The sequence below is a fragment of the Natator depressus genome, chromosome 10, assembly GCF_965152275.1.
Source record: "Natator depressus isolate rNatDep1 chromosome 10, rNatDep2.hap1, whole genome shotgun sequence".
NCBI classification, from domain to species: Eukaryota; Metazoa; Chordata; order Testudines; family Cheloniidae; genus Natator; species Natator depressus.
In genome coordinates, this window is record NC_134243.1 from 19,588,926 (window position 1) to 19,609,900 (window position 20,975).

The 20,975-nt window shown below is 40.6% G+C and overlaps 1 protein-coding gene across 1 annotated transcript; it reads left to right on the top strand.

The window, feature by feature from the left end:
• Nucleotides 1-1,783: 1,783 nt before the first annotated feature.
• CEP20 (centrosomal protein 20) lies at nucleotides 1,784-18,144 on the top strand. Its single transcript, XM_074964615.1, has 5 exons — nucleotides 1,784-1,916; nucleotides 7,817-8,014; nucleotides 11,276-11,360; nucleotides 12,265-12,401; nucleotides 17,297-18,144. Exons 1-5 carry the CDS (start codon nucleotides 1,889-1,891, stop codon nucleotides 17,371-17,373), a joined length of 525 nt encoding a protein of 174 aa, XP_074820716.1. The 5' UTR covers nucleotides 1,784-1,888; the 3' UTR covers nucleotides 17,374-18,144.
• Nucleotides 18,145-20,975: the final 2,831 nt, after the last annotated feature.

Genomic DNA, 20,975 nt, shown 5'->3' on the forward strand with positions numbered 1-20,975 from the left:
CAGAATATAAAGGGGTACAATTAAAAAGCAAAGATCATCCACTTCCTAGCAGTACCATGTTTATAAGGAAAAATATTGACACCCCATACAATTACAAAAAAAAAAAAAAAAGGCAGGGGGAGGCCAAAATGAAAGTTTCCATGGTAGGGATAATCTATAGTTGCAAGTCCCTGCTTATATTTGTTCCAATAATATTCATCATTTTTATATATGATTTTACTAACAACCTTGAATCCAATCATAAGACCAGGGCCTGAGTAGGCAGACCCTCTACAGCAGGCGTTCTCAACTTTTTTCTTTCTGAGGCCCCCCAAACATTCTATTAAAAACTCCACAGCCCACCTATGCCACAATAACTGGTTTTCTGCATATATAAAAGCCAGGGCCAGCATTAAGGGGTAGTAAGCAGGGCAACTGCCCAGGGCCCCATGCCACAGGGGTCACCATGAAGCTAAGCTGCTCAGGGCCCCAGGCTTCAACCCCGTGCCGTGGGCCTTAGACTTGCTGGGGCCCAGGGTAGAAAGCCAAACACTGGTCGTGCTTGGAGGCTGCCCTGAAACCTGCTCACAGCCCCCCAGACCCATGGTTGAGAACCACTGCTCTACAGCAGCAGTTCTCAAACTGTGGGTCAGGACCCCAAAGTTAGTACCAACCCCATTTTAATGGGGTCACCAGGGCTGACTTAGATTTGCTAGGGCCCAGGGTCGAAGCCCGGGGCCAAAGCCAAAGGGCTTCAGTTCCGGGTGGCAGGGCTCAGGTTCCAGGCAGTCCTGGGGCTTCGGTCCTGCCCAGGGTGGTGGGGCTTGAGCTTTGCCCCACCCCTCCTGAGGCAGGGGGGCTCGGCCAGACTCAGGCTTTGGTCCCTCCTGGGGTCATGTAGTAATTTTTGTTGTCAGGAGAGAGTCATACTGCAATGAAGTTTGAGAACCCAGGCTCTACAGAGACACCAAAGACTATATATGTGGACAGACTCCCCAGGTAGAGAACATTAAAAAAATAAATAAATAAATAAAAATAAAAGGTAACTGAGAAGACAAATTTCAGAGTTGCAGCCGTGTTAGTCTGTATTCGCAAAAAGAAAAGGAGTACTTGTGGCACCTTAGAGACTAACCAATTTATTTGAGAAGACAAAGTGAATAGTTAGTCACTAAAGGCATATAATCACCATGAGTAACATGATGCATATATAATCAAGTGTATTATTTAAAAATAAGACCTCCAGAACTTTTCCTCTCTGCATATGCTTTCCTCCACCCCAAAAGGGCCTTCCCTTTCGCATAGCTTTCTCTTCTTCCTCAAAGAGTAGCTAGGCTTCCTTTCCTTCCAGTTCCCCCACTGAACCCCGCAGAGGGTCCGCCCCCCGAAGAGGTCAGAAGGAAATAGATCGTTGTATATTTCTTTGTCAGCCAAAGCGATTAATGACAAACTCATATAATGCAGCCAAAACTTGGGGATTTATGCGAAGGGCTTCCTTCCCTTCCCCACCCACCCACCCACCCACCCACACACACACACCCACACACACACACACACACACGGCTAAATCCACCGCAACAAACACTCCTCCCACCTGCCCAAACTCAAGGGCAGAAACTAGCTCCACCCCAGGCTCAGTGGACAACATCTCTCCGTCCCGCCCCAGAGAGCCACTTTCTCCCATTCAAAACCCCCCACGCTTCGGAACGCTCCAGCTGCCACGCACCCTGAGTGGCTCAAGGCGCAGCGATGGAACGTTGAGACAAGCGCCATTTTCGCTCCGCCTCCCCGTTGCCGGTGAGCACAGTAGGCATGCGCAGCGCGCCCGTTGCCCTAACCGTGACGTTTTCAGCCGGGGCCTTTCACTCTCCTCCTAGTCCTCGCCCCTCAGCGGAGTAGTGGCCGTTGGAAGATGGCGACTATTGCCGATTTGAAAGCAGGTAATGGCTGCCTGCAGGGAGCAGCTGTTCCCGGAGCGCCCGCGCTGCGCGGGAGCCCCTGCCCGCACCGGGGTGGCCTCTGGCGAGAGGCTGGCAGTAGGAGCCGCTGGGGGCAGCGTGTGCGCCTGGCTGGCGTTGCTGGGGAAATCCTTGGAGCCAGGTCCCAGGGAGGTCGAGCGGCGCCTCCTCAGCTAGCGCCGGGTGGCCCCGGTTTCGTAAGCGGAGATTCGCTCCCAGCCTGGCCCACTGGGGCTTCGCCCTGACAGACAGTGGGGCTAGAGGCCCTGCCCCCGGTAGCGCGGCGCTCTCTCCCGGCGGGGTGGGGCGGCGCTACACGTGTGGACACAGCCCGCCGTCCACAGCCGCTGGAGGAGCTCTGTGGGCAGCGCCTGTGCTTGAATCGGCTTTCCTCAGCCCCAAGGGCCGACCTAGCCCTAGAGTAGACAAGGCCCCAGGGGTAAGCTAGGCGATGAAGGCACTGCTGCGCCCCCTACCCGTAGCTTGTCTTCTCTCCGCTCTGTCTTGCACAGAGTAGTTACCCCTTGTTATAAACACACCTTCTCTTAGCAGTGAGGCCAACGCCAGCGTTGGGCAGGAAAAAGAGGGCAATCAAGCCTGCATTTATAATGGAGAGAAAAAAATAGGATAAAAGCTCCTCACATGTTTCCTTTATACATATAGAAACAAACAAGGGCATGGATCTAGTTCTCCCTTCCCCCCCATCAAAATCTTTGAGTTAAAAGCTGCTTTTTTCTATATAGAATCATAGACGATTAGGGGGGTAAGAGACCTCAGGAGGTCATCTAGTCCAACCCCCTTGCTCACCACCAACTAAATATAAAGAACATTGAGAAAAATCATCTTAACGTTTGAAGTTAAGCTTTGTAAACATGGCACAATAGGTCATGTACTGTATTAAGGGCTTGATCGGGTGGGGCCCCAGGGGCTATACTACTGGGTGCAAGAGACTGGCAAAGTCATCACAGGCATTGGGACCTAGCCTTTGACTCCAGGAGACACCATTATTATTTTATTAGGATCATCCACTGAGCTTGCCTGGGTTGCCTCATACTCCTGAGCTGTAGCTCACAAAAGCTTATGCTCAAATAAATTTGTTAGTCTCTAAGGTGCCACAAGTACTCCTTTTTTTTTTTTGCAAATATAGACTAACACGGCTGCTACTCTGAATCCTATTTTAGATTTTTTCTGCACCTATGTTATGATTGGCTCAGTTCTTAAATTACGAATATTTAAGACTCCTCCCACCACAGAAACTTACTCATTTCATGGAAGGAGGGGAGAAAAAAAAACCCAATTGATCTGCCCAGTAATTACCAGCCCTTACTTCTGGACAGTTTTGGGCACTTCACGTAAATGGCCTTGCTCTGTCTCTTTGCATCTGTACACAGATGAGAAAATAACGGGTTTGTTTAAGGGCCTCCCTTTTGTCTCTAAACAAATAAAATATTTCAGTGCAAAAGACATATGGGTCATATAAGCAAAAGTCTTGGATTGTTAGTTCTTTTGTTTTCTGGGGGTGGGCGGTGGGGGAGTTATGTGACAAGGGAAGAGGAGCAGAGTGTTTAACCAAAAAGGAGCAGCATTGGCGTCAAAGCAGGACACTGAAGAAGGGACAACATTCTTCAGAATGCAACCTCTAGGGTGGATTTCAACACCTGGGAACTGGAGGAAAAAAGTTGCCATGGCTGCAAGTCATAAAAATACACTAATTGGGAATATTTTCAATAAATTTCTGTACCTCTGGCTAAAAATGAACACCTGCCAAATGTAAATAATGCAACAACGATGCAAGGTCTGGTTGTCAACATGAAACCTTATGAAAAATGTTACTCAGAAGGCAGTGACTTTGAAGGTGTGGACATTTCTGAACAATCTGGATCAACTGGTTAGTAAACTTATTTTTGCACTGTTTATATGGGCTGCCTACCATGTCTTACTGTGCTAATAAATAACTTAGATTGTCATAAGTTTGTGTTTTAGCTTACTTATTTTGAAAACAAATATTTTGAAATTCATAATTGGTATGTTTGTTTACTGCTGGATGTGATGGTTAGTACTTATTGGAAGCATCAGCTAGGGTCGGGGGGTGTCAGGCCCTTAATACAGAAGGGAAATGTTTTACGAACCCCAGGCCCTCCCACCACACTAGATGCCGGTCCAGTGCCCTATGAGGTCTGGCACCCAGGAGTGTCTTACAGCTGCCCTCCCGGGGCCACTTCCTACCTCCTCTCTATTGATCACGTTTTCGAGTCTGTACCAAAAAGGTAATAGAAAAAAAAAGGTACTAGGTGCACCTTCAGTAGGCTCCCCGTTACCAAGAAAAGGCTGCTATGCCATCCCTTCTCACGAGTTTCCAGGGCAGCTTCCTTTCCCTGTCTTGTCAGGCCCCTTTCTGAGTTGCCTGGCTTCCTTTTAAGCTTCTCCATCTGGAGCATTATCTGCAGGTGTTCCTGAGCAGGGTCATCAGAGTAGCTCTTTAATGCCTTCATTTTTAGTGCAGTGTTTATATTCCCCTGTCACACTGGACTTCTGAAATGGTTTATCATTCAGTATAATCAAACATCCTATGTGAAGATTTCCTTAGGCATTTGTGAATTTGAAAAAATTTCAAGCTGTTTGATATGTTACAGATAAGGGTTTAAATAGATTTAGAGTATTTGATTTAATCATTTTCCTTTAAATATGATTTATTCTAAACCTAGTTTTATAAACAGTTGTACAAACAGCTGCAATAGGAAGACTTTCATTTACAATCTTTTTTTAAGCAGTGCACTGAGTAATAGTGAGTGAGTGACTTTTTTTACCGTTTTGTTTCAGGGTCCACTTTAGATATAAGGGGTTATGAAGGTCCATCATCTGCAATGTCTACAACTTCAGAGTCATCTGCTGGCACCTCTAGTAGTGCTGTAACTAAACATACAGGCAGTAAATACCTGTATCGACAAAAAGACTCCTCTTCCAGTAAAGCCATGAATAAATTCATAAATCAGGGCCAGCAAATAAAAGACTCCATAGATGAAAAGATTGCTCAGTTCATTTATGCAACAAATTAGCCCTTCCATCTTGTTCAGACCGACCATTTCATCGACATGACCAGGCTACATGCCACCAGGCGGAGCAGACATTGCTGGAAGGTTGCTGCATACAGTGTATCAGAAGGAAATTGAACAGTGTGCAAAAAGCATTGATAGGAAATTTGTTAATCTAAGTCTTGATGAGTGGAGCAATATACACAATATGCAGTAATATGTGTTTGTGTGGCAACAGAAGATGGTGATGTCTATCTTACAGAAACAGTCAATACATCAGGAAATGCTCATATAGCAGAATACTCAAAAGTAGCAGCAGTAAAAGCGGTAACAAAACAGCAAAAATTCAAGTGTGAAGTACATAACTTGGTCACAGACAGTGATGCAGATGTAGTAAAGATGAGAAGAAATCTAGAAGATAAAGAAGGGAGCCTGTAAACTGTGTAACATGGGTGAAAAGCTCATTTGCTTCACTGAAAAGATCAGGAGGATCCAAGCTAATTCTCCCCTAAGATGTAAGATGGAATTCAGTGGGTGACTGTTTTGAGCTATTTATTAAGTACTGGCCTATTCTGATGACATTTTATGAAGAAAATAATGGCAAAAATAGATGGAACTATTACACCTAAAGTAGTCAACATCGGACTAAAGAGGAATGTAGAAGATATGCTGAGTGTACTGAAATCTATTTTCATAACCTTGGACAAATTGCAGCAGAAAGATTGCTACTGTATTGCTGATGATGAAGAAATTTGGAAAGAATTCAGACATTGAAGAAATGCCAACAACAAAGTTAAATTGCAGGCCATAAAGTAGCAGATGGATCAAGCACCTATGCTACCTCATTTCTTTGCCAATATTCTCAACCCAGAGTATGAGGGTAGATGCTTAATTGCTGAAAAAGAATATGTAGCTATGACATGGGGATATAATAATCACCCAATCATTCTAACCATAATACATTTCAGGGCTGTTTGCTGCTGTTTTAAAGACAGCCATGCTACTGAACTGGTGGAAATCATAGCTAATCACCTGAAACAGAGCTTATTGAAGTATTAAACCAGCTTTTGACCACAGAAGTCTCTATTGCAGGCACAGAAAATATATTTTCTTCATCTGGACTAATTCGAGGTTGAAAAATTGATTGGGAGTTGAAAAAAAGCAGGAAAACTTGTCTTTTACAGTCTGTGAATAGAGATGAGGAGGGAGGGGTGAGATCTAACAGTCTTAAGTTTGAAGGACAGCCTAAGTAACTTAAACGGTCTCATTTTCAGGAGACTTAGGCAACTAGGACTTTAAGCTCCAGTCGCTTTCACTTAGGCATATTGGAAAATTTGCCCAAAGCTGACCCAAAATCAGTTTAAGTCACTGACTACAGTTAATACCTGTTTCTTTAATAATGATTGAGTTGTAAAATGTGAAACATGTTTTGATGAGAACATACCCAAAAACATTTAAGGTTTTAATAAAAAAATAAATTTTACATGCTGTTGTGTAACTCTAGTTTCCAATCTAATGCAGCTTGAGCAAAAAGTTATCTAGTAAATGAGCAAGATATTCACCATTTTCTAACATTCTATAAATGTACAATTAAGAATCTGAAAATTGTAAGCTATAATTGCATAAATGTATTATAGTGTATCTTCCTAAGTGACAAAAAGATGTAGCAAATCTAGTGTATAGACTATTTAGTTGTAAATCAACATTTTAATTTTTATATGAACCAGTGAGTGCACCTTTCTTTAGAAAAATAAAGGAAGTACAAAAAGTTTATTAAAATTGATTTAAATAGCTGAAAAAGTAGTATCTAGACTTCATGGTTGCAGAGAACGGTTTGGAAACACAGATTCTAGTGACCCCAGAAGGCAAATAAATAGAACTCATTAAAATATTTCTCAAAATTCATTATTGTTTACCAACGTCATGATTAGTTTTGGGCCCTGACTCATGATTTTTGAACACTTGGTTGGCAGCACAATACATAGTATGTATTGCTGACCAGCCAATAGGTAATACCCAAATCAGATACAATGCGAGTATACTCTGGTCTTTCCTATACTAGGAATTTTGAAATAATTTCTTACTGGTTTTAGCAACATGGGAACCTTCATAGAATCATAGAACAGAGTTGGAAGGGACCTCTGGAGGCCATCTAGTCCAACCCCCTGCCCAGAGCAGGACCAATCCCAACTAAATCATCCCAGCCAGGGCTTTGTCAAGCCTGACCTTAAAAACGTCTAAGGAAGGGGATTCCACAACCACCCTAGGTAACGCATTCCAGTGTTTCACCCCCTCCTAGTGAAAAAGTTTTTCCTAATATCCAACCAAAACCTCCCCCACTGCAACTTGAGACCATTACTCCTTGTCCTGTCATCTGCTATCACTGAGAATAGTCTAGATCCATCCTCTTTGGATCCACCTTTCAGGTGGATAAAAGCAGCTATCAAATCCCCCCTCATTCTTCTCTTCTGTAGACTAAACAATCCTAGTTCCCTCAGCCTCTCCTCATAACTCGTGTGTTCCAGTCCCCTAATCATTTTTGTTGCCCTTCGCTGGACTCTCATATACTTGAGCTCCCAGTGGCTGATATTGTTTTTAATTTCATGTTATCTAGCTTTGCTCGGAGATGGTCTCTAATCAGTGCTTAAAAAGCCAGCCGCCTTGTCCATGCTTCAGATCCCATGCATTTCTCTTCATAATTAATAATCCTTAACCGCCATTCCAAATAGTTTGGACAACTGACTTTTTTTTAATGATTAAGTTACATAAAATGACTGATTCTGGGGGTTAGTATTGAATAATAAGTTTATGACTATATGCAGTAATAGAAATTCTTTATGTATTTAATAGTACTAAAGGACACGTTGGAAAAGAGAGGTGCACTGGGACAAATAAAAGCAAGAATCAGAGCTGAAGTTTTTAATGCGTTGGATGACCAAAGTGAACCACGGCCACCACTGTCTCATGAAAATCTTCTAATCAATGAGCTAATTCGTGAATACTTGGAATACAATAAATATAAATACACTGCATCTGTTCTAACAGCAGGTATCAGGTTGGCTTACTGACTTCAACTGCTTTATTTACAATCTCTATTTTAATGTATAATAGGTGGATTAGCTCAATAAATCTGATCGTATTACATAATGACATAAGTCAGAAAATCTTCAGGGTTATGTGTGTACCCTTTCCCTTTCTCACCCCCCTCCCCCCCCGTTCCCTTCCTTCCCCTCAGCTTGTCTTGTGAAGGTTAGTGAAGATAAATAAAGTGTAGGCGTCTCTCTTTTCCCTCAGACATCAGGCTAAATAATGGCATTAGTCTCTGAGAAGTGTCTATTTCCCAGGCTCCTTACCATAAGGTAAATCCTTTGAAGTAGCAACTGATGCACAGGAGATGATGGCTTTTTAAGGCAAAAATTAACAGTCTGCAATAGCAGGTGGAGAAACATTCTTGCCAATTAAGCCCAATCCCATGTGACGCACATATAGTATATGGAATGCAAACTGCCACCACTGAAATGTCCAAATATTTTCTGAAATGGGAATCAGAGTAGCAGCCATGTTAGTCTGTGTCCACAAAAAGAACAGGAGTACTTGTGGCACCTTAGAGACTAACAAATTCATTAGAGCATAAGCTTTCGGGGGCTACAGCCCACTTCATCGGTTGCATAGAATGAAACATATAGTAAGGAGAGAGGGACACACACACGCACACACACACACACACACACACACGGAAGTTGCCGTACAAACTGTGAGAGGCTAATTAGTTAAGATGAGCTATTATCAGCAGGAGAAAAACTTTTGTAGTGATAATCAAGATTGCCCATTTAGACTGTTGACAAGAAGGTGTGAGTATACTGAACATGGGGAAATAGATTCAATATGTGTAATGACCCAGCCACTCCCAGTCTCTATTCAAACCCAAGTTAATGGTATCTAGTTTGCATATTAGTTCAAGCTCAGCAATTTCTCGTTGGAGTCTGTTTTTGAAGCTTTTCTGTTGCAAAATTGCCACCCTTAAGTCTTTTACTGAGTGACCAGAGAGGTTGAAGTGTTCTACCGGTTTTTGAATGTTATGATTCCGGATGTCAGATTTGTGTCCATTTATTCTTTTGCGTAGAGACTGTCTGGTTGGCCAATGTACATGGCAGAGGGGCATTCTGGCACATGATGGCATATATCACATTGGTAGATGTGTAGATGAACGAGCCCCTGATGATGTGACTAATGTGATTAGGTCCTATGATGGTGTCCCCTGAATAGATATGTGGGCAGAGTTGGCATTGGGCTTTGTTGCAAGGATAGATTCCTGGGTTAATGTTTTTGTTGTGTGGTTGCTTGAGAGTATTTGCTTCAGGTTGGGGGGCTGTCTGTAAGCGGGGACTGGTCTGTCTCCCAAGATCTGTGAGAGTGAGGGATCATTTTTCAGGATAGGTTGTAGATCTTTGATGATGCGCTGGAGAGGTTTTAGTTGGGGGCTTAAGGTGACAGCTAGTGGTGTTCCGTTATTTTCTTTGTTAGGCCTGTCCTGTAGTAGGTGACTTCTGGGTACTCTTCTGGCTCTGTCAATCTGTTTCTTCACTTCAGCAGGTGGGTATTATAGTTTTAAGAATGCTTGACAGAGATCTTGTAGGTGTTTATCTCTGAGGGATTGGAGCAAATGCGGTTGTATCTTAGAGCTTGGCTGTAGACAATGGATCGTGTGGTGTGTCCTGGATGGAAGCTGGAGGCATGTAGGTCAGTATAGCGGTCAGTAGGTTTCCAGTATAGGGTGGTGTTTATGTGACCATCGCTTATTAGCATAGTCGTGTCCAGGAAGTGGATCTCTTGTGTGGACTGGTCCAGGCTGAGGTTGATGGTGGGATGGAAATTGTTGAAATCATGGTGGAATTCCTCCAGACTGGGAGTGGCTGGGTCATTACACATATTGAATCTATTTCCCCATATTAAGTATCCTCACACCTTCTTGTCAACTGTCTAAATGGGCCATCTTGATTATCACTACAAAAGTTTTTTTCTCCGCTGATAATAGCTCATCTTAATTAATTAGCATCTTACAGAGAAGGTGGAAGTTGCCATACAAACTGTATGGGGGTGTGTGTGTGTGTATATATATATATAAAATTCTTACTATACGTTCCATTCTACGCATGTGATGAAGTGGGCTGTAGCCCACAAAAGCTTATGCTCCAATAAATTTGTTAGTCTCTAAGGTGCCACAAGTACTCTTGTTTTTTTTTTAAATGAGAATGAGTATTTTAAAACATACAGTCCCATTTATATTTCCATTTCCCATCAAGTCAAGTGCTAAGTGGAAATATAAATGAAGGATGAAAATTCAGGTGTCAACAAATGATTCCAAACTATATTAGCACTCCAAATGAGGTGGAGGACGGTCTTATGTCTTGGAGTACTATGAATACACTATCTAATTGCACCCAAGACTTGGTTAGCGGATACTCAGTAAAACGTAGGATTGAGGGTAAAAAGGAGTAATCCGGTGTTTGAACAACTACACCTATGCTTTAATGCTATTGATTATATTTCAAATATTAGAATGATAGTTATATTATTTAATTGCACTGTTCATAAAATAAAACTGTCCTACATATTTATACATATTTGAAATTGGTATTATTGCTGCTGTTGCCTGTTTGAAATGTAGTATGAAAAAGACATGTAACATGCTCTAATTGTGCTTAGCAATAATATTTAAACTGGAAAGATGCAATCATTAGATTGAAAATAGTTGAGTGAAGCAATATGAAAGATGTTCGAGTAAGGAGCTAATATAATATTTGTACACATTGTGACATTGTCCTTCAGTCAACTTTCTCTTAAAAGGATATTTTAAATGTACAGATATGTCCACAGGTCTTTTGATGGGGAGAGAGAGGAAGGAGTTTGTGGATTCCATTATGTGCGGTATCAGCTTGATATTTATAACAGTATCCCTGTGGGGAAAAATAACTTACCAAGTATTATTTATTTAAAAATGACTTCCGTAGTGGTTTTTCTTTTATATAAAACTTTTCTTTAATAATTATCCTCTACTATAAAGTTCTTCATTTATTATAGGAATCCCATGTAGTATTGGACTCAGAACCATCATGGGAATAGAAAATATCTAAACAGTGGGAATATATGTTAAAGGTAACGTGCACTCTGATGTTGTTCCAAAGACTAGAGGGGGTTTTTTTGTGTTTTTTTTTTTAAACAAAAAAAAAAACAAAACAAAGATTAGCAAACTTTTAGTTTAGTTATTTAAGAACTTTGGGAAAATGTTTAAAATATTTTACTTTTCAGAATCTGGTCAACCTGAAGTACCATTGGATAGGCAATTCCTTGTCCATGAGCTGAATATAATGGAAGATCCAAATAGAAGATCAGTGTAAGTAGCTTTGAAATCACAGTGCACTGTATTCAATATGTGCGCCACATTTTCTATGCCTGCTGTAATATTTGTTTAAGACCCATGTAAATGCTATTTACAGTCTTAAGTCTTGGGGAACGTGCAAATTTTCTTCAGAGGAACTGGCCTGCTCCAAGGGTGTAATTCTGCTTTGCACAAGCATGTTACCAATTTATGTAGTAACTTATACACAGTTAGCATCTGAAATACATATGCTGAACTGTTCTACCTGGTTTGTGAAAGTCTCCAGACTGCGCATTAGGACCACAAAATGCAAGCCTCAGACGCTACTCTTTAGAGATCTGTTCTCTGTGATTTTCCATACATCTTTCAACTGACTCCAAAGTCAGTTGTAAAATTGTGCTTTGAGATGTCCATGTGAATTTGTGTGGTGCTCTTTGGCATGACATTCATAAACCAATGAAATGATTACCAATACAGAAACAGTTACTAATTTTGACAAATATGAATAAAGAATCAAAGGATAATTTTTTACTTACCCTGATTTAGGACATTCTGTATGAGGGAAGATGATCAAATAGGATTGCTTTTTACAAAATTAGAGGAATGTGTTTTAGGTTTATTTGTTTACAAACAGAAGGAAAAAGAGCATTAGCTGTGACAGTTTTAAGCTAAATAATTTTGAGACAGGAATTATAAACCTTGAGTTAAAAACCCAATGTTTGGGAAATAGTTATGCTGAAGAGTGAAGACATCTGTCTGTCTACATTCTGGGAACCAATACTGAGGACTAAATGGCCTTTTCCTGTTCCTGGACTCTTTATGTTCTTTGAAATTAAAAAAAAGGGGGAAGGGGGGATTCTTATGCTCAGCACTTTACATTCTGTGTACACTACTTTTTTTTTTTTTTTCCTCTTAACAGCCCTCTCTTGTATGGAATTATAGCTCATTTTTTACATGGTAGTAAAGGAGACATCCATGATACGTTTCCAAAAGGATCTTCACTGCAGTTTCCAGGACGGAACCTCAGCAAACTACCTAATGAAAGAAATCGAAAGGGTGTGTATGTCTTAATCTCCAGCTTGGTTTCCCTCAGGAATTTTTAGGTCCTACAAGAAGCGCCAGCACTGTGCCTTCTGCCCACCACTGACTCTGCTCTGATCCGTTCTCATGCTTCAAAGGGTGTAGTTTAGCACAATTATTAGAGAGAATTCTCCATTCCAGATAATCTGGTATTGTCAAGTAGAACTTGACCACTATTCCCCCCACCTCCCATGCCCTGTTTTGAGCTTGACATGGAGGTTTTATAGAACAAAGATGCTAACAGTTGGGAACAGTCATTGCCATAGATCCATAGGTGTTTTGCATGTAAAAGTGAATTCACAAGCTAGATCTCTATAGTCAAAAGTTTGCCTAGTCCATATTAAGTTATTTCTCTAGTTGATTTATACGCATGTATGAAGTTATCAAGAACATGAAAGTGGAACACATCAGAATGCAAAATAAAATACACTTGGTGTATAACCTCTTCTACGCAAAGAATGCATAAAGGCTGAGATTTGTTTTTCCAGTTTTTCTTGTGGTGATTGTTTTTGATAGAACTATGTTAATATTTTCAAAACTTGTTGGCTAATCATATTAAGATCCAGGGCCGCAGCATATATCCTGCTACAAAGTGCTACATTAATACTAGATGTAGCTGTATGTACATGAAAGAAATCTTTGCTCATACATACCATAGCTAATTTTATGAAGCAAGAATCCTTCACTTCTGAAAGTGTCTAATGGATCTCTTTTAAAAATGAAGTATTCGTACACATTACCTTGTAACATCTAGGTAGGAGAAAAACATACATTTCTGACTTACCAAGACCAAACACAGTGAAAAGCAGATGTGAAAACTGTTCACAGATCTTGTTTTTGCCATCAAATGTCTTGATAGTTAGAATTTTCATCTGAAATGGGAATGAACGTTATCTAGAAAACAGACATTTTTAAAATTGCACACAGTGAAGTTAAATATACAGCCTTATTTTAAGTATTAGATAGCTAATATAACGCCAATATTTGAAAAGGGCTCTAGAGGTGATCCTGGCAATTACAGACTGGTAAGTCTAAAGTCAGTTCCGGGCAAATTAGTTGAAACAATAGTAAAGAATAAAATTGTCAGACACATAGAAGAACGAAAAGGAGTACTTGTGGCACCTTAGAGACTAACAAATTTATTTGAGCATAAGCTATAGCTCACGAAAGCTTATGCTCAAATAAATTTGTTAGTCTCTAAGGTGCTGCAAGTACTCCTTTTCTTTTTGCGAATACAGACTAACACGGCTGCTACTCTGAAACATAGAAGAACATAAATTGTTGCGCAAAAGTCAACATGGTTCCTGTAAAGGGAGATCATGTCTTACTAATCTATTAGAGTTCTTTGAGGGGGTCAACAGACATGTGAACAAGGGAGATCCAGTGGACATAGTGCACTTAGATTTCCAGAAAGCCTTTGACAAGGTCCCTCACCAAAGGCTCTTATGTAAATTAAGTTGTCATGGGATAAGAGGGAAGATCCTTTCATGGACTGAGACCTGGTTAAAAGACAGGGAACAAAGGGTAGGAATAAATGGTAAATTTTCAGAATGGAGAGAGGTAACTAGTGGTATTCCCCAAGAGTCAGTCCTAGGACCAGTCCTATTCAACTTATTCATAAATGATCTGGAGAAAGGGGTAAACAGTGAGGTGGCAAAGTTTGCAGATGATACTAAACTCCTCAAGATAATTAAGACCAAAGCAGACTGTAAAGAACTCCAAAAAGATCTCACAAAACTAAGTGATTGGGCAACAAAATGGCAAATGAAATGTAATGTGGATAAATGTAAAGTAATGCACATTGGAAAAAATAACCCCAACTATACATACAATATGATGGGGGCTAATTTAGTGACAACTAATCAGGAGAAAGCTCTTGGAGTCATCGTGGATAGTTCTCTGAAGATGTCCACGCAGTGTGCAGCGGCAGTCAAAAAAGAAAACGAGATGTTTGGAATCATTAAAAAAGGGATAGCGAATGAGAGGGAGAATATCTTATTGCCCTTATATAAATCCATGATACGCCCTTTCTTGAATACTGCGTACAGATGTGGTCCCCTCATCTTAAAAAAGATATACTGGCATTAGAAAAGGTTCAGAAAAGGGCAACTAAAATAATTAGGGGTTTGGAACGGGTCCCATGTGAGGGGAGATTAAAGAGGCTAGGACTTTTCAGCTTGGAAAAGAGGAGACCAAGGGGGGATATGACAGAGGTCTATAAAATCATGAGTGGTGTGGCGAAAGTGAATAAGGAAAAGTTATTTACTCGTTGCCATAATATAAGAACTAGGGGCCACCAAATGAAATTAATGGGTAGTAGGTTTAAAACAAATAAAAGGAAGTTCTTCTTCACTCAGCGCACAGTCAATCTGTGGAACTCCTTGCCTGAAGAGGTTGTGAAGGCTAGGACTATAACGGGGTTTAGAAGAGAACTGGATAAATTCATGGAGGTTAAGTCCATTAATGGCTATTAGCCAGGATGGGTAAGGAATGGTGTGCCTAGCCTCTGTCTGTCAGTGGGTGGAGATGGATGGCAGGAGAGAGATCACTAGATCATTACCTGTTAGGTGCCCCAGAGGGAGCGAACCTGGCATTGGCCACTGTCAGTAGACCGGATACTGAGCTGGATGGACCTTTGGTCTGACCCACTATGGCCTTTCTTATGTTCTTAAGTATTGCTGAGCATGCTGCGGTTTCTATTGTCTTCAGTGATAGCTGCAAGTAGCCAGGACAACTGAAACACACGAGTTACGTTTTTTTCACTGCCTATGAAAATTTTAAGAATGTTACAAATGCTTGAACCTCATTAACAAGAGACAGATGAGTTATTCTGGTTGGTAGATAGTAGGAAAAGAGTTATGTGCAATTTTTCCTGTAGTTTTAGAAGTCAGGATTTGCTGACGCTGAACATTACCGGTGTTACTGATTTTGCATTGAGAATCAGTAAATCCCAACTCCCAGTGCCAAATGTCACCCACAACCTTTTTCCAATTTTGCTTCTGAGGAAAAGGCCCCAATTCCACTTTGTCACACAACTATAAATCTGGAATAGTTCTACTAGCATCAGTTGAATTACTTCAAGTTTACGCTGGAATAAGTAGGAGCAAAATTTATCCCATACTCTCAAAGGGTTGGGGGTGCATACACATGAATATATATTTTTATGCAAAGACATTTCTTGTATGTTCTGATCAAAATATTTCCAGTAGAAAGTTCTCATTAGTTCAGGCATCTTTCTTTAAGTTTAATTTACGCCTTTAGGCCTAAACACCCAATTTCCTTTAAGGGCCTGATCCAAAGCCCACTGAGATCAGTGGGAGTTTTTCCCCTGACTTCAGTCATCTTTAGATCAGGCCATAACTGATCGTACCATGTTATATTGTAATATCACAGTATTTACTTTCCTGTTTGTTTCTAGCCACTTTGGCCAGGTCCACACAGGTATTTAATCTCCTAACTTTCACTGAAATCAGTGGAAGTTGGGGCCTAAACACTTGTGGATCTGAGCCTTTCTCCCCACCTGCTACTGATTCTGACTAGATACAGTGCATTTTCCCCCTTAGTGTTTTATGCACAAGGGAGTGAAAGGGACAGTTGTTCCATGATTTTTTTCCTTGGATAAGCCACTCTGCCATGTTTTATTTCACTTATGTGTTTGTTGAGATTTGATACTTTCCCTTAATTGTAAATCCTGAAAATCCTGCTGAAGATTGAAATGTTTTATTCTCTTACATTATCTACAGATAAAAAGCATTGTATACAGGCTGTATTTTTATATATAGATTTATTTCTCATGTAGGGGTGTCAAAATGGGAGGCAGTGACAGTTAGTTTCCTTTCTGTCACAAGAGGGTGCTAAAGCAGCAACACTCAGTACAGAAGCTGGGCTTCTCAATAAGTAACTAGTTTCTATTTTAGTTACATCTCTTTCTGTGAAGTATTATCTCTAAGTGTTTACATTCAGTGTTGTGCTGGTTAGTTTAAACAACTCTAACTTTAGTCATCAGTCTTGCAATTGACTCTGCTCCAGAGCTCCTATGGAGAGCTCATTGATTTCAGTGAGACTCCACACCAGGAGTCAATTACAGGATGGGGTATTAGTTGTTAGACATTACTACCTCTTTATGTAGGAATGATAACTGTAGAAGAATATCTTAACGTTTTCATAGAGGAAGCTTTAGTCTTTAGCTTTAGCCTATTTGTATTGTGAAGAAGCTGATGTGCAAAACGCAGCTGAGGAGCCCACAAAAAGCAATTGTTTTAAGATACCAGATGTCTGATTAATTCTTCAGTAAGTCTTACTATGAAGAAGCAAAATCAGTCCAATAGAATAAATAAGTCATCTTGAGAAAACAAATATTTCAGCATTCTGGAATCTGTTTTCCCTTTCTGTATAAATAGAACTCTTAATGAGTCATATATGCTAAACAATGGAAGAGCAGACCTTTATTTTTCATGTTAGAAATGTTGTTCTTCATGTTGTCCTGTGAGTGTTCTGGTATACTTTTGAGCATGATACATCATGATGGGGGTCCTGCTATATACTGTAATTTACAGTATGTTCCAATATATAAATCCAGTACATTCAATATGTACGAGTTGAAGGTGCGTCCGAGAACTGTAAGAAGACTGAAAGCTCATTCTATTAATACTTATTCAAAAAGTTATAGCTGTATAGACAAATTTATGGTGCATAACTGCTAATGCAAAAACTGACATGGATGAGCTTCCTAGCCTCGTCCGGTCTTAAAATGTTCTGTGTACTGAGGTTCAGATTACTAAATTTTGTTGACTATGACATTTACATAGAAATGTCTCCCCTGACTCTGCAGATGCATAAATACTTATACTACATCTTTTGTTAATTTTCAGATTCAATTCCAGAACCAGGGAGGATGGCTGGCACTAGCATTGAAGATCCCCTAATTTTACAGGGTGTAAACAGATGACAATTCAGTTTTTTGTCCATTTTTCATTTAAACAATGAAGACTGGATCCTGCAAACCCTTATTCACATGAATAGTTCTTGCTTACATAAGTTGTCCCTTTGGCTTTGGTGGGACTTCTTGAATGAGTAAAGGCTACTCATAAATCAGACTTTGTAGGATGAGGCCCACAATAATTTATTGCTGGAAGAGCAAAGTTAGCTCAGGGCCTGTTCCTGCTATGCAAGAAGGGGCCCAAAATGTTTTCATCTATAAAAATAAGAATTTTCAGGAGTATTTATTCTATTCCAGAACTCACTATTTAACTCAATCTTTACTCTCATTACTTTACACTACTTTTTCTGCACCTGTGAAATTACTATTACTGTACATGTGAATAAAAGCTAACTCCATTTTCTGTTTTACTTTATGCTGCATTTGACTTGCAAGGGTGTAAACTTAATATTTTAAGCATTATTTGATAAGTGGCAGCCTCACCACTTCCTACAGATAATCAGTGGAAAAACTAACTATGAAAACAGAACTAAAATGCCTGACGGAATGTTTGACTTTACTTCCCTGGAAGCCACAACTATATTTATCTTCATGCTATTGAACAACTATTGTCAAGTCTTCTTTTCCAGCAGGAGTTATTATAAATTGTATGGAATTAGTATCAAGCACACAAATGGGAGGACTGTAAGGCCTATTTTTTTCCTAAGCAGCTTAAGAATCAGAATTAGAGGAAGTTAAAACTACAGCTACATAGTGAACCACCAGTTCCCAGAAAATTCATTCATTTTCACCAGGTACTTAAATTTCCAAACATAAGTAACTGAGTTTGAAAGGCATGTGTCTGTGTAAGTGGGCCTCAAGTTGATTTAACAGAATTAATAAGTGTATTTAAATAAAACTCCCAATGGCATGAATAGGAGGTTTGCCCGAGTAAAGGTTGTAGATTTGGATCCTTACTGCGGTTTTTTTCCTTTATCTTGGTGTAGCCTGAAGCGGACCTATGCTATAAAGTTAGGTTGGCTTGACTATGTCACTGAGGGCTGTGAAAAATTTCCACAGCCTATGCAATGTAATTAAGCCAACCTGCACTCCAGTGTAACCACCGTTAGGTCAACGGAAGAATTTTTCCATTGACCTAGATACTTACCTCACAGAGAGATGGATTTACTACAGCGACGAAGAACCTCTTCCGTTGTAGGGAGTGTCTGTGCCAGCAGCTATGCTGCTGTAGCATTTCCTGTGTGGACATACCCTAAGTGTGCGTGAAGAGAGGGGAGATAAGGTAAAATAGCAGCACAGGTAACTTTTGATTTAGTAAGCTCTCAAGGAGAGGACTGTCTTCTTATTTGTGTTCGTACACTTCCCAACAAAATTGTGCCTTGATCCCGATTAGAACCTGTGGGCATTTATATTAAAAAGTGTTCTTTTGATTAGAACATAAAAATGGCCATATTGGGTCAGCCCAATAATCCATATTTAGCCTAGTATTCGGTCTTCTGACAGTAGCCAATACCAGGTGCTTCAGAGGGAATGAATAGAAAAGGCAATCAGTGTGATCCATCCCCTGTTGTCCACTCCCAGCTTCTGGCAGTCAGTGGGTAGGGACACCCAGAGCATGAGTTGCATCCCTGACCATCTTGGCTAATAACTACCGATGGACCTATCCGCCATGAATTTACCTAATTCTTTTTTAAATCTAGTTGTACTTTTGGCCTTCACAATGTCCCCTGGCAAGGAGTGCCACAAGTTGACTGTGCGTTGTATGTAGTAGTACTTCCTTCTGTTTGTTTCAAACCTGCAGCCTGTTAATTCATTGGGTGATCCCTGGTTTCTGTGTTATGTGAGAAGTAAATAACATTTCCTTATTTACTTTCTCCACACCAGTCATGATTTTATAGACCTCTATCATATCCCCCCCATAGTCATCTTTTTTCCAAAGTGAACAGTCCCAGCCTTTCTTCTCTCTCCTCATATGGGAAGCTGTTTCATTTTTGTTGCCCTTCTTTCTACCTTTTCCAATTCCAATACATCTTTTTTGAGATGGCGCTACCTGAACTGCACACAGTATTTAAAGTGTGGGTGTACCATGGATTTCTGTAGTGGCATTATGATATTTACAGTCTTATTATCTATCCCTTTCTTAATGGTTCCTAACATTGTTTGCTTTGTTGACTCCGGTTGCACATTCAGCAGATGCTTTTAGAGAACTATCCACAGTGACTCCAAGATCTTTCTTGAGTGGTATCAGCTAATTTAGATACCATCATTTTACGTGTATTACTTGGCATTTATCAACATTGAATTTCATCTACCATTTTGTTGCCTAGTCACCCACTTTCAGGTGGTGATCATGAGATCTCTTTGTAACTCTTCATAGTCTACTTTAGACTTAACTGTCTTCAGTAATTTTGTATCATCTACAATCTTTGCCACCTCACTGTTTACTCTTTTCCCAGATCATTTATGAATGTGTTGAATAGCACTGGTCCCTGTACACATTCTTGGGGGACACCTCTCTTTACCTCTCTCCATTCTAAAAATGAAGGATTTATTTCTAGCCTTTGTTTCCTGTCTTAACCATTTACTGATCCATGCGAGGACCTTCTCTCTCATCCCATGACTGCTTGCTTTGGTTAAAAACCTTTGGTGAGGGACCTTGTCATAGACCTTCTGAAAGTCCAAGTACACTATATCCACTGGTTCACCCTTGTGCACATAGGTTGACCCCCCCCTTTAGGAATTCTAATAGATTGGTGAGGCACGATTTCCATTTAAAAAAGCCAAAAAGTTAACTCTTCTCCAACAAATCATGTACATCTATGCATCTGATAATTCTGTTCTTTACTATAGTTTCAATCAGTTTGCCTGGTACTTAAGTTAGGCTTACTGGCCTGTAATTGCAGGTTCGCTTCTGGAGCCTTTTTAAAAAAAAATGGCATCACATTAGCTATCCTCCAGTCATCTGGTACAGAGTCTGATTTAAGTGATATGTTACATACCACAGTTAGTAGTTCTGCAATTTCATATTTGAGTTCCTTCAGAACTCAGAAGACCTTACTAGGATATAACAACGTGACCTGTAAGGTGAAACCACAGTCATGAAGGATAATTACAGGTTTAAACAGGAGAGAATTGTCAATAAAATAGATGCCCTACGTCCCTGATTTTATAACATATCAATTATATTATCCTCACAGGGTCCACTGACCACAGAGGCACCTCCCTGTTGGCCATCCTGGGAATTAGCTCTGCCAGACTTGTACTCCCCCTCCAGTGATGTCTTCCCCCATCCTGTCTTGCCATGCAGCCCCTCTCACTACAGGAATTGCAGTCTCCTCTTCATGGTTTGGCCGTCCAGCCAGATCACAAAGCTCCTCTCCTTCCAAGGAATTCGGAGTCTTTCTAGACTTGCTGGCTGGCATCTCCAGTGCCCCTGCCACTTCCAAGTAGCTGGTAAGGGAACCCAGGCCCACCCTCGCTTCTAGCCCGGGACCTTATAACAAGCAGCCAAGATCTCTGTACTGTCTGACCCTTTGTTGCTGTTTCCTCCCTATCTGGCTCCCAACTCGCTCCATGCAGGGAGTTGGTACAGAATACTTCCTCCAACTCCT

Bases quoted from the DNA above. Each gene is read 5' to 3' on its own strand.
- CEP20 (XM_074964615.1), top strand. From the start codon at position 1,889: ATGGCGACTATTGCCGATTTGAAAGCAG. The intron at 8,015-11,275 runs GTATCAGGTTGG...TTTACTTTTCAG, and splicing joins TGCATCTGTTCTAACAGCAG to AATCTGGTCAACCTGAAGTA. The intron at 11,361-12,264 runs GTAAGTAGCTTT...TCCTCTTAACAG, and splicing joins GATCCAAATAGAAGATCAGT to CCCTCTCTTGTATGGAATTA.